Source organism: Esox lucius, chromosome 6, assembly GCF_011004845.1.
Source record: "Esox lucius isolate fEsoLuc1 chromosome 6, fEsoLuc1.pri, whole genome shotgun sequence".
In the NCBI taxonomy this organism is placed as follows: domain Eukaryota; kingdom Metazoa; phylum Chordata; class Actinopteri; order Esociformes; family Esocidae; genus Esox; species Esox lucius.
In genome coordinates, this window is record NC_047574.1 from 12,489,341 (window position 1) to 12,503,285 (window position 13,945).

The 13,945-nt window shown below is 42.7% G+C and overlaps 1 protein-coding gene across 6 annotated transcripts in view; it reads left to right on the forward strand.

Annotated features, from left to right (window-relative positions):
• Nucleotides 1-1,691: 1,691 nt before the first annotated feature.
• Nucleotides 1,692-13,945, forward strand: part of hhat (hedgehog acyltransferase) — a 67,795-nt gene continuing 55,541 nt past the window's right edge. For all 6 annotated transcript variants that reach the window (XM_010889066.3, XM_020047039.2, XM_020047038.3 and 3 more), the window contains exons 1-7: nucleotides 1,692-1,770; nucleotides 2,512-2,651; nucleotides 3,971-4,038; nucleotides 4,172-4,285; nucleotides 4,381-4,575; nucleotides 10,653-10,868; nucleotides 12,519-12,693. In XM_010889066.3, the coding sequence (XP_010887368.2) occupies nucleotides 1,769-1,770; nucleotides 2,512-2,651; nucleotides 3,971-4,038; nucleotides 4,172-4,285; nucleotides 4,381-4,575; nucleotides 10,653-10,868; nucleotides 12,519-12,693 (910 nt within the window). In that variant the 5' untranslated portion in view covers nucleotides 1,692-1,768. The remainder of the gene's footprint in view (nucleotides 1,771-2,511; nucleotides 2,652-3,970; nucleotides 4,039-4,171; nucleotides 4,286-4,380; nucleotides 4,576-10,652; nucleotides 10,869-12,518; nucleotides 12,694-13,945) is intronic.

The window sequence follows — 13,945 nt, forward strand, 5'->3', positions numbered from 1 at the left end:
TGGAGGGGCTTCAAGGACTAGTCAGTGAATATCCTTGAATGGCCCTAACAAAGGCTGTACTTGAATGCCATAGATCTGTAGGGACACTTGAAGATCGCGGTTCATTGACGCTCCCCATCCAATCAGATAGAATGTAAGAGGATGTATATATACAACCCTGTTTCCAAAAAAGTTATGCTGCATAAAATCCAAATAAATACAGAATGCAATGATGTGAAAATCACCTATCGCTGTATTTAATTGAAAATGGTAAAAAGTCAACTATCAAATGTTGTTTTTGGAAAAATAATGTACATTTAGAATTTTTCTGCCAGCAACATTTAAAAAAAGTTGGGACAGGGGCATGTTTACCAGTGTTGCATCACCTCTTCGTTTAACAATACTCTGTAAGCATTTGAGAACTGAAGAGACCAATTGCTGTAGTTTTGAAAGTGAATTGTATTCCCGTTCTTGCTTGTTATAGGATTTCAGCTGCTCAACAGTTTTGGGTCTCCTTTGTCAGATTTTTCATTTCACAATGCACTTAATGTTTTCCGACTGCAGGCAGGCCACTTGGTCGTCCCCGTCCTTGTCCACCTGGTCATGTGGCTGATCTGGATTCTGCCTAAACACTCAGCTTACCTGCATTTATTGATCCGTTGGTCATCAGAACATAAAAAATATTGTTGCGGTGCATAAAGTTAATGTATTCTTATAATAATCACTATAAGCACAGCCAGAAGCGGACAGGCAATTCCCTGAATCCTGCCCCTCTCTTGGTTTCTTTCTAGATTCCAGCCCTACTAGTGTTTTTCCTGGCCACTGTGCATCATTTTCTTGTTGTTGCTACATCAGGCTGCAATTGAACCTGCCAACTGTACTGTTGGTGGATCTGATGGAGCACAATGAATTAGTTCCATTGTGTTCTTAGGTGCTTTACTAGTGTTAACTAGAGTTGCAATTTCAGCAGAGAATATACAGATGAAGAGGATCAAGACCCTCATGAGACATTACAGTAGGAAGGATGTAACAAAAACAATAAAATATGAAATACTGGGAGAGATGGGCTGTTCTGTGGGTATTTGATGGTTGGAATTCAGATCGGTTTGGTTAACTAGTGATACCTCACCTGTGAATAATGTAGCTATGGAGACTGGAGGAGAGAGACAGAATATGGCTAATGTGATCCACTCTCTCCAGTTAGGCAACCGGGGAGGTAAAATGGGTTGGCTGTGAATATAGACTAACCCTTTTTTAATTACTTGTGTAATTTCAGTTAGGAAAAAAATAGTGCCGGTCGATGCAGTTGAGAGTCTGTTAATTGTTGTAGCCCAATTGAAAATTACAATTATTTCGGGGAATTTGTTGCTAGCGAGGAACAAATGTAAAACCCCAAAGGTGTTTGTGCTGAGCCCTAACCATTCAGTCACGCATTCTGCTAACAGTAGTTAACAGCCTAATCCAGGTGGACAACAACAAGACCAGCAGACTATATATAAACTATATTGGGAAAAAATCGCGAAAAAATTCGATAATTTTACTACCAAACCACTTAGTTTTGAATACAGCTATAGATCCTAGAGGGATGCATTTTATTCGATTGACACACAACTCGTCCAATCAGATAAGGAAATCAGTGTAACCAATGGAAAGTCTTGGGGAAAAAAAATCACCAAGGAAAATGTGGGCGGAGATTTCGTATGCGGTTTTCAAGACAACTGCGTTCCCTTTCGGCCTGCAGAAAAAGCGGAAGATGTAGCTCGATTCTTCTGTTTATTTTTTACAATGCATGTGAGTAGCATAGCTGGCGCCCTGTTTTAACCAATTAGTTTTATGTTTAATAATCCTCCTTATTTAGTCTCGTAAATGGAGGCATTGCTACAGTGTAAACATGAAAAACGGTGTATGAACTCGGTTTATTTCGAATACAACTCATCTGTAGTGTAGGTTCAACTCACACGAATTCAACATAATACACTCAAGTACATTTTTCATTGAACATAGCAGAAACAAGATTAATCATAGGCGGTGTGTAGCCTTTACCATAACGTATTATATTTTTTTCAACAAACATTTTGGTATACAGCGAGTAGAAACTTGGTTTTCACTCCCTCTTTTTTAGGTCTTTTCCCAACCCGATTCTGGCAACAATGAGTTGGATATTTCATTTGACTACTTAAAATAAGTCTGTCAGGTTTCTAGGGCAAGTGTCTATCAAATTCAAGTAAATTGTTACATGTCTACACTCTGGTTTAGTCAAATATAACATACAACCGGATTACAACTAACTTATAAAACGGTATAGCCAGTAACGTAACGTCTAGACTAGAACTACACTATTGTTGTAGTTTTTTTTTTGTCACGCGAGACTAAAAATACACAATTAAGGAATAGGCTACCTTGTAACAATAATAAACATTACTGAGAAATCTAAGCAATGTTGTTCTCATAGAATGACGATAGTAATTCCTATGTTTTGTTTGTGAGGGACACATGTATGGTTTAATACCTCTGTCTCACACTCTTCATTAGGGTCTTTCCAGCCTTGACCCTGATGGCCAAACAGAGAGCTCCCCTTGCTGTGTTGCCAAGAGCTGAGGTCTGTGCCTACTGGGTGCTCTCTCTCGGCTCCCATCTCTACTCCTTTTATCAACTGCACATTGTCTCCAAAGGTACATTAACCTGTCTTAAGACAGTAGAAAAAGTGTATTGGGTCATTGTAAAAAACTGGATTTGCTTTACAAAATTGGCAGTATGTGTTTTATACGTCATGCTGTTTTGTTTTGCAAGTGCCCCTTGCTCACGTTTTGGGACATACTGTACCTAGCTCGAACCCAGCACCTCTGCTTCACTAGTTTTTCAGAAATGTAACCTACATGAGAATGTTTACTATGATACTGGAATTATGTCAAAATAGAGTGGCCCACAAATGAGTGCCTTGAAGGCTGAGAATCTAGTTTTCACATCTCCATGTGCTACGTATGCAAGAAAAAATCTGATTTACCAGACTTAGTGGCTCTGATTTACTGGACGTGGAGCCCTCTGTGTTGCTTTGTGCCTCATACCAGAAGGTGGTGCTGTTGCACTGTGGTTAGTAACCCTAGCAGAAGACGCTGTGCGTGATTACCTTTCTGTGCTTACTATCCACTCCATCTCAGAGATCTGTATGGTTGAGATTGGTGTGTAGACCCAACACATAGGACTGCACCTCCATCCTAGGGTTATTTTAAACAGTAGTGTGAGGCTCATGTGTTCAAAACAACCATTGGGCTCAAAACTGAAGGTTTCTGACAATAGTTAATTCCGACCATTCAGTTAAGAGATTGACCATGTTGGAAAAGGCAGATGATATTGGTATTCAGGGGATTACACGGACAGGGCCTGGGAGAGGTGCAGTCCCATCCCACTCTGCTGCGTCTCCATACAGGAAGGAACGCCTTCTGTTTATGTGACCAGGCAATTTACCCAAAGGAAAGATAGAGTGAAGGATGGTAAACACGCTGATGCTGCATTGCAGAGCACAGGCAAGTGGAGAGAAGAGAAGGAGGGGGTGGAATGAATAGTCTGGTACTAGGCTATACCCAGGGAATCCCTGGGTGTTGCAGTGTTTTAGAGGTGAGGCCCAAAGGCCCTCAGATAAACATCCAGCTTCTTTGACCAATATTTTTCAATTGAAAAAAAAAACCAAATTATTTTCAGCTGGGGAATTTTTATTTGTTAGGGCCCTCCCACCCCCACCCCCCTACTTTACAGTGCAATGGCTGGATAGATCCTGGCGTGTTGTTATCACGATGATTGCACCCAGCTCTCTTGAAAAAGCCTTGATGGAAAGATGAGTTATTCTCTTGATGTTTCCTAGTTTGCCACGTATGCTTCATAGTACAGCTTTTCATGCCTCCTGGCAAAATCAGAAATGCAAACAGAAATGTTGTATTCTTTACAGTGCTTCCATGTCAGAGGTATCCACAAAAACATGCTAATTCTTTTCTAGAATATGAAGCAGGTTTAGAGAGAGAGTTCCAACTGGAAAAAGGCTTTCTCATTTGGGGTTATAAAAAGGTAAGAGTTGTTTATGGACACTGGGCACATTTAACATTTTACAACTCAGAATTTCCTGAAATGTATCCCATTTTTTAAGTGGAATGAATCAGAATGGGCCTGTGAATTAAAACCTTTTTTTGTACTTTGACAGGACCCAACAGACTTTGAGTGGAGTTTCTGGAGTCACTGGGCTGGGAAGTCTCTGCTGTGGACTCTGCTGGGCCATGCTGTGATCTCTAGAGTAGCCTGTGTCTTTTTTCCTAAGGTATAATAATGTACATTAAGGGTTGGATGTATGGAGAGTCAGTGCAAATTGTCTATAAGGTACAGGTGTTATATTGCTTTTCACCTCCTCACCAGTTCAGAGTGACAGCTCTGGCAGCTTATGGTCTCCTGGCAGCCTATAGTGCTTTGGGGATTAAAGGAGTGGGTGTGGTCCTGGTCCATCTGGGACTGTCATTGGCTGTTGCACAGCTGTGTAAGCCCGCCCTGTCCTGGAGTTGTGCCCTGCTGCTGCTCTACACACTCCACATCCCCCAGCTGCAGGAGATACAGGTGAGTTTCCCAAAAGCCGTTTCCAGGCTCTCTGACAGCAGGTGTCAAATATGTGTGTGTATTTACGGTGGTACCCAGCCCCCCATACCTCCCCCAGCTCCACAGTATTGAATCTCTGGCTGTGCATTTCTTTATAAATGCTTTAACTGGGTGGGGTGTGTAGGCATTTAGTCATACTGTGCTTTCCAAATGGCACCCTATTCACTATACATTTGACCAGGCCACTAAATTGGTGGACTGTATAGGTAAGCCATTTGGGACGCGGGCTGAGTTATTGATTAGCTGAGCCCAGAGCAAAGCAGACACCCGTGTCAACACTCTGGCTGGCCTTCTTCACCACTCCCAGACTGTTAGCATTTTGGACAGACTGATGTTGTTTTTTTCAGACTGATTTTGATCCTCTTCATCTGACTACGGCTCATCTTCTTCTTCTTAATAATATTAATAATACATTCAACTTATTTAGTGCTTTTCTGGGACCTAAAGACGCTTTACAACAAGTGAATGACAAACAGCAACCAAGGAGAGGTGATTGGACAATATACAGACAAATGTAAAGAAGACTCAGGCATGACACTGGACAAAGGGAATGAGCAGGGGCTAGGGGAAGGCTTGTTTGAACAGATGAGGCCTGAGGCGTTGGATGAAGACGGTAACAGAATCAGAGTCACGGATGGATTGTGGAAGTGAGTTCCAAAGCCTTGGAGGATCCCTAGAGAAAGCCCTGTCTCCAAAGCTCCGTAGTCTTGGACCGGGGGATGATGAGGTGACCAGCTGTAGCGGAGTGACCAAGAGGGTTTGTAAAGGGGAATAAGATCCAAGAGGTTGGGTGGAGCAAGCTGATGGAGGGCTTTATAGGTGAGCAGAATTGTATAATCAATGCGCTGAGGGATGGGGAGCCAGTGGAGTTCCCAGAGGATAGGGCTGATGTGCTGCCAGGACCTGGTGTGGGTGAGAAGACTGGCTGCTGAGTTTTGAACCATTTGTAGCTTATTCCAGAAAGAAGAAAGTTGCAATAGTCCAGACGGGAGGACTTGAATCAAGGTCCAGCGCAAACTTTTTTCTCACTGACCTTATTGGGCCTGCTGGTCTGAAATCTACTGGCCCAGTCTGTATTTTTACTAGCCTGAACTGAATTTAAAAATAACATAATGTAATTGTATTTTACAGATATATTGTATGGAAATATCATATCGTCACAATATTGATCTATACCACAGATTTGCCTGTGATATGAGACATGAGAGCTGATACAAGCAATTGCTGTTACATAATGATGCAACACACATTACTTTTTAATAGTTGGTTATCAAAATAGTAGCTACTATAAATATCATTATTATCTTTGCATGAAGATGCTTGCTTGCTTTGTGTGAAAAATGCATGAAAAGAGTTAATATATTTTTGGTAACATATATATGGCACAATACAATACTTGCCCCAGTTGGTTGACTGTCTTTTTCTGTCACTGCTAGCAAGCACTTAGGCAGGTGTAGTTAACATGACACTTACTGTCCACAAGTTATGTCTGTATGGTTTCTCTATCTGTATTCAACAGACAGTCATGACATAGTCCGTGAATGGTTTCTCTCTCTTCACAACATGATAGGCAGTCGTAATTCGTTTTTCAATTTGATTACGTGTCCCCTCATTCATTTGGGAGGGGCAGACGTTCTTTGGTGCAGCGCAGGGTTGTCAACAGCCTGTTTGGCCGCAATAAATGCTACATACTGCAAGGACGAGCAGGTTTTCGGTAGGCTAGTTGTTCGTTTTATATGTTGTTCAAAGCTGAGGGAGGAGTCCAGGATGAAGCCTAGGTTGTGTACATGAGGAGAAGGAGAGAGTGACGGTGCTAGTTTTGGTGTGCGTGAATTTAGTGCCCATGAGTAGTAGTTCTGTTTTATTACTGTTGAGCTTGAGGAAGTTTTGCTGCATCATGTTTTTATTGTTGACAAGCAGGATTTGATGTGGGTCAGAGGTGGGTTGGTGAGAGATTTGGTACTAAGGTACATTTGAGTGTCATAGGCATAGCAATGGAAGTCAAGTTTGAAATGATGGAGGATCTGACCAAGGGGGAGGTTGGTAAGGTATGAGTGTCATTGAGGGACATGTTGTGGGTATGGTTGGTGAGGTATGAGTGTCATTGAGGGACATGTAGTGGGTACGGTTGGTGAGGTATGAGTGTCATTGAGGGACGTGTAGTGGTTACGGTTGGTGAGGTATGAGTGTCATTGAGGGACGTGTAGTGGGTACAGTTGGTGAGGTATGAGTGTCATTGAGGGACGTGTAGTGGGTATAGTTGGTGAGGTATGAGTGTCATTGAGGGACGTGTAGTGGGTACGGTTGGTGAGGTATGAGTGTCATTGAGGGAGATGTAGTGGGTACGGTTGGTGAGGTATGAGTGTCATTGAGGGACGTGTAGTGGGTACGGTTGGTGAGGTATGAGTGTCATTGAGGGACGTGTAGTGGGTACAGTTGGTGAGGTATGAGTGTCATTGAGGGACGTGTAGTGGGTACGGTTGGTGAGGTATGAGTGTCATTGAGGGAGATGTAGTGGGTACGGTTGGTGAGGTATGAGTGTCATTGAGGGACGTGTAGTGGGTACGGTTGGTGAGGTATGAGTGTCATTGAGGGACGTGTAGTGGGTACGGTTGGTGAGGTATGAGTGTCATTGAGGGATATGTAGTGGGTCTGGTTGGTGAGGTATGAGTGTCATTGGGGGAGATGTAGTGGGTACGGTTGGTGAGGTATGAGTGTCATTGGGGGAGATGTAGTGGGTACGGTTGGTGAGGTATGAGTGTCATTGGGGGAGATGTAGTGGGTACGGTTGGTGAGGTATGAGTGTCATTGGGGGAGATGTAGTGGGTACGGTTGGTGAGGTATGAATGTCATTGGGGGAGATGTAGTGGGTACGGTTGGTGAGGTATGAGTGTCATTGAGGGAGATGTAGTGGGTACGGTTGGTGAGGTATGAGTGTCATTGAGGGAGATGTAGTGGGTACGGTTGGTGAGGTATGAGTGTAGCCTGGAGAGTGAGGTTCCCTCAACACCCAGAGCCTCCAGCCTGGTAAGGAAGATCTCATGACTAACTGTGTCAAATGCAGCACTCAAGTCCAGGAGGATAAGGATGTTGAGGGCACCAGCATCAGCAGAGATGAGGAGCTCGTTGACAACTTTAAGAAGGGAAGTTTCGGTATTGTGGAGTGGTTGGAAGCCAGGCTGAAGAGGATGTCATTGAGGAGGTGACATTGCAGTTGGGTGGTAACGGTCATTTCGAGGGTTTGGAGATGAAGGGGTTGGAGAGGGGTCCTGGCAACATGGTGGGCATCTCTGTAAATGGAGATATGAAGCTTCTAGGCTTCAGTGTGGACGGTTAAACCGTTTATAGTCCGGTGTTCAAGACGGCGGCCAACTTACTTCGTGGCCCGGAGCTGAGGTGTAAACCAGGGTGATGAGGATGCGAAGGAAACATTTATTGTTTGAAGTGGGGCCATGGAGTTGAGGGAGACCGACAGAGTAGTGCTGAACTGGTTAACTAGATCCTCAGGCGTGTTGGAGGGATGATCCAGGGCAGAGCAGACTCCATCAGAGAGTTTCAGGGGGGGTCAACAGCTTTTATATTGCAAAAAGAGATTAGTCGAAAAAGAGAAGTTCAGGATCATGTGGTCAGACAGTGGTAACAGTGAAGGGGAGATATGGGTGTTTTTAAGTGCCATGATAGCAGACCAGGTCAAGAATGTGGCCCTTGATGTCGGTGAGGAAATGTACATGGTGGGTGATTTTAAAGCAGTGAAAATACAAGTTGCCGAAAAGCAGAAGGCGGGGGAATGTGATAATATGGTGAGAACCATGTAGATTTCTCAGAATTCTTCACGGTCTGATGCTGAGATGATCACTAACTGACCTAAAGTTAATTCTGTCAATTTGCATGTTTCTCCACCTTCTAATTCTCATCTGTGCTGAGAGGACCTCAGAGATTTGGCATGTTTAAACATTAAGGTCCCTGCTCTCTCACCTCCCATCTTATCTCTATGCTGTCCAATCCTGCATGTTGGCCTGTCACTCACATTCTACCGTGTGGGTGAATGACTTCCTTTGTGATTAAGGAGAACCACATCTTTCTTTCCAACACTCTATTTTCCATGTTCCATTCAGACAACACCAATAATATCACATATCAATTATCATTTATGACATTCCAAGACACAAACGGACCAAAAGTAACTCAATGGAATATAGCCTCTGAATAGCCTATAGCCTCTGACTGAATCCATGTATTTAAATGTCTGCCGGGTGTCGGTTGTAAGAAGAACATAGTTGAGTAGAATCTGGCATGGGCGAGGCTTGTGTAGCTTTGAGGAAATGTATCAAAACAACGTCTTGTGGGAAGATGGATTTTTCCACTGAATGCAATCCTGTTGCGTATTGTCAGAGAAAATAGTTTTCGTTGTTGTACCTTGCTGGTACATCTTAAAAAAAAAAGTTTTACCACATCATACAGCGGCTGATCATAATGCTACTGTGCCTCAAGGGACTGACTGTCTTTTGCTCGTCTTGATTCATCTTGGTTGATTCCCCACATTAAGATAAGGAATCATGCACTAATGACACATTTAGCTGTGTTATACAGTCACTGCACTGTCTTTCTCGCCTTCCGACATTCTCCCCCCTATCGCTCCTTCCCCCACACTCCTTACAACTCCTCTGGGAAACGTGTATGGCCATTTATTTCCTGCACAGGTTTTATTGCATCTGCAATTTGGGAACCATCTAAATGAGTGTTTTCTTTCGTGCACAATATGGTTTATTATTAATCTAGCATTGGTGATACATAGTTCGTTAATTGTTTGTTTGTAATATTAATATTTATTTCCCCTCATGTCTTTCATTGTTCTAATTAGAAGCTTGGCAGATTGACATTCATGAACTTTTATCAAGTTCATTAAATCCAAAGTAGTAGAAAAAAAACCAACATATGATTCAAACAAACTTCTTTCTACCAATTAGTAAGGTTGACTTGTGTTTGAGGAAGCTTTGTGAGTCAAATCAGCAGTAGAACTGCTCGTTTGGCAGTGCTAATTCCACAGCAGCCATGTGAGCTTAGGTAAGCTTAGTTCCGAACGTGTGTTTTGCAGACAAAATTCCGGAGTTTTGCTTTTTCTTTGCCTCTGTAAGATCCTCTTTACACCACAGTATAGTAGCTTTGTGTTGCATATTGTGTAGCGGATAGTGGACACTGATAAGGGGCTGGTAAATTGCTCCAGGCACAGATCCCTTAATACCTGCCTGGAATCTTTTGTAACCCAGCTTAGCTGATGTACATGCCAGTGTAAACTGATATGCTACAGAAATGGTTATGCAAGACAAGACAAATCTATCTATAATTTTATCTCTCTCATTGTGTAAGGGGACCCTAAAGAGCGACCTGTACCCGTTCCTGGGCTCTTCCTTTGTGGCTGTATGTGATTTGGAGCTAAGCTGTTAGAAATCCCACTCATCGCTCATGGAACTGTCCTAGCACACTGCTCTGGGAGCTGAACATAAATTTTCCTGCTCCACTAAAAACTGCCCCATGCTCACAGTAAATCAACTACCGTTCCCTTAATTGTTCTTTTTAAAAACACAATTAAACAAACACACCTACTTTTGTAGTTACGTAGCCGAACAATTCGTTTTGAAGTATGGTAGCTAATAAAAAGCACTCAGCAAAACTTACGAAGAGTGTTGAAGTACACAAAACAATGCGGTGTTCAGCCGGGTGCAACATTCCGCTGCTGAGCATGGCAGATAGAACGTCAGAAATAGATCTGGCTTGTCTCTCTTAAACATTTAAGTATTTGAATGGTTTACAACGTTGTACTCTGGTGAACACAGCCCTAGTTCCAGTGTAGCTCAGTGGTTAGAGCAGGGCGCTTGCAATGTCAGCGTTTATACGTTTGATTCCCACCGTGAGCATCAAACTATAGACATGTATTAGTCACTAGTAATTCACACTGGATAAGATATAAAAACATAATGTAGTATTTATTTTGCCACACAGGTACCTACTAAACGCATTACTGGTTTTCTGTCCCACAGAGAAGCTGGTACCAGACAGAGGAGGAGTATTACCTCCTACTGTTCAGTGTAGCTGTGTGTGGCCTGCGCTTCATCAGCTTTAGCCTGGAACGTTGCTGCCGTCCCCTGGAGGCTGGGGGACTGCAGAAACAGCTTTACTGGTTGACAGCTTACTCCTTCTACCATCCTTTGTTCTACAATGGGCCCATCCTCACTTTTAATGACTTTCTCCAACAGGTGAGTTGGCTGCCAATTAGCTGTTCTTGATAGAGTAAGTCAGGCAATGTCAGCTGTTGAGCTTTTAGGTCGGGTGGAAGTCAAGCGATCAACACTGACTTTCTCCAACAGATGTGGTGTCAGCCACTTAGCTGTTGGGACATGTGATATCAGCTAATCAACAAAACAGGCCACAATGTTCAAGTCATTTCTTCCCACTGAGCGATCCATTTAAATTTAATTTGAGAACTTTATGCAGATATTTTTTTATGACAATAGTAATCCCTTAGTTCCAAACTCTTGCTGCACAAAATGAAATAACATTCCAATTTATCGGAAGGAGAAAACCAGGGTTGCAAGATTTATCTTGGTGATTCCTGTTCTCTGGTGTGGTTTGACTCAGTGTGTCTGAAAGCTCAGGGATTTCTCAGTGCCCCCGGGTGAGGTTCTGACTGAGCGAGTTTTAGAGGAGCTAAATTAAACTCTGGTGGAAAAAGTGCTGCAGTGAGCCGTTGCTGTGGATGTAGTGACTCAGCAGTGAGCTTACTTCATACCCCACACGCAGCACCAGACTTGTGTTTAGTACTAATTGAAATCGTTGAGCGTTTGCACTTATGGGATTTTTTTGTGTTGGTTCCATTGCAGAAGGCGTGCTCAGTCTAGCAAAGCTAAAGCTCTTGGGATGATAAAAAATGTTATGCGAACCGAGGTTTGCAAAGTACAGTTGAGCTTGTGCTATGTGTTTTTTTTTTTGTGCTATTGCATAGAAAACCCATTCTCTTAAACAGCACTGGGTAAGGCTGGTAGAAGTGGGGAAGAAGTAGATGGGATGCCCTCATATAGCAGTGTTTTATAATTCAAATGGTTTTCCGTTCGAACAAGATGAGTTCAGATTCAACATACAGCTGCAGCTATGATGAATCCGATGACACACCAAAACAAACTGCATCGTGAATTGTAAATGAGTGACACCTTGCAACATGTCAAACCAATCTAACTCTGGCTTGGGCTGAGGGCCAAATGTTGTTTTACCATGTTCAACAGTCTGTGGGGATGGCTGGGAAATCTTGATTCATGTTGATCCTGTGTATGAAGCACTATTCTGGCGTAATTCTTTTTTTCTTCAATGAGGCAAATTAGTATGCAGAAGTTCTCTCTTCAAATTGTATACTACCAGTTACATACATAACAGCCTAACCAGCATGGTGTCAGTGTAATACTGGACATCTAGCCTGACTGTCAGTGTGATACTGGACGTCTAGCCTGACTGTCAGTGTGATACTGGACGTCTAGCCTGACTGTCAGTGTGATACTGGACGTCTAGCCTGACTGTCAGTGTGATACTGGACGTCTAGCCTGACTGTCAGTGTGATACTGGACGTCTAGCCTGACTGTCAGTGTGATACTGGACGTCTAGCCTGACTGTCAGTGTGATACTGGACGTCTAGCCTGAGTTATTTGGCACGAAAACCCCCAAAGTCATACGTTTTTAACAAATATTATACAGCTCTTTCCTGTATTTTAAAATAAAAAGTTTTTTTACATTAACTAAACAACCGATAAAACATCTTAATCTTTGTGAGTGTTAATTAATGTAATGTTACCGTATTTTCCGCTTCACCGCATAAACGGTCTGTGAAAATAAGTATTACCTTTGTGTGATTGATGCAGACACAGACACCTATGACAGAGTGTGGCGGCAGGAGGACGTGCCTTTCTCTGCTGGCCAACGCTGGAAGGATCTGTGTGTGGTGGCTAATAGCCGAGTACATGATCCACTTTATGTACATGCACACTATCCAGGCCAACGAAACATATCTGGAGATTCTGCCACCTTGGGCCTTAGGTAAGAGTCTGCCTGTTTGTGTGTCGGGTGTGTGTGTGTGTGTGTGTGTGTGTGTGTGTGTGTGTAACAGTTGTGAGAGGTACTTCATTAATTCTAGTAATCCCAGTTGATTAGTGATATTAGATGTGCGAGGCTTACTGTTGTTGAGGACAACTCTTTATTATACTTTGCAAGGAGCTCATAGGAGAATGTATAGAGTATGCTAGCTAGCATTTCGTTTCACATCACAGAAAGCAAACAATATAGTATGATGTATTGGCCATGTCCTGTCGTGCCAATGCAGGAGCTCCACCAAAACCTACGAAGCCATGGAAGACTGACTCTTACTCTGGGCATTAGATTTCAGTCAAGACTTGCCTGTGTTCATTACAAATAGATTGATGGAATAATAAAAATAACAGCGGTGTAATATTCTTATTCCATTCTTACACCATAAACCCTGGTTTCTTGGCGTACCCCGACAGAGGTGAAGTTGGTAAGTAAAGTTATGTTGTGGACAACTCAGCACTGTCAGGATGGATGTTTCAGTAACACACTGCTAACGCAGCACTATGCTAACTGCAGACCATGGAGTGGAATGTAGGCTCTATACATATCCTGCTCTGTAGTGTAGCCCTTAATCAGGCAATACATTTTCACCAATCTCATCTTTTGCAGAGTAATGCTACCCTGTGGACGCTTTCTGATCTGCTCCCGTTGTAATAAGTTAATTAGACAATGTAATTGCCGCACTCCACTACAGCTGCCAGGGTAGGGAAAGGGCACGGCGCTCCCATAATTCATGTATATTATCATGAATAATGTATTTGTGTGCTTGGGAATATATTTAATGTTTGTATATGTTTTTGAACTGCTGGCTTATTTTAGATATGAACAAAATTCTATTTTATATCATCTATCCTTTTGTGGAAACCAATTCCTTCCTTTGCTTTCCAATTCTTTCCTCTATTCCTCATGCAAAACCATTTACCATTAAATCATGGAAGCCACACACTACAAATGTTTAGCCCGTTTATATCCGCACCGTGAGGCTATTTGTTATTTAAATATTCTTTCTGGATTTGTTTTTATCGATTGCCAAATAAACCAAAACCTGATCTTCAGTGACTGTTGATAACGGACCCCTTGGGCTGTACCAAAACCGTACTGAATCGTGACCCTGAAACCGCCATACGTACCGTACGCTGTGTTAGGCAAACCGTTGCACCCCTTGTGCCTGGCAACTACCGACTGGGATTTAAATATGGCAAAA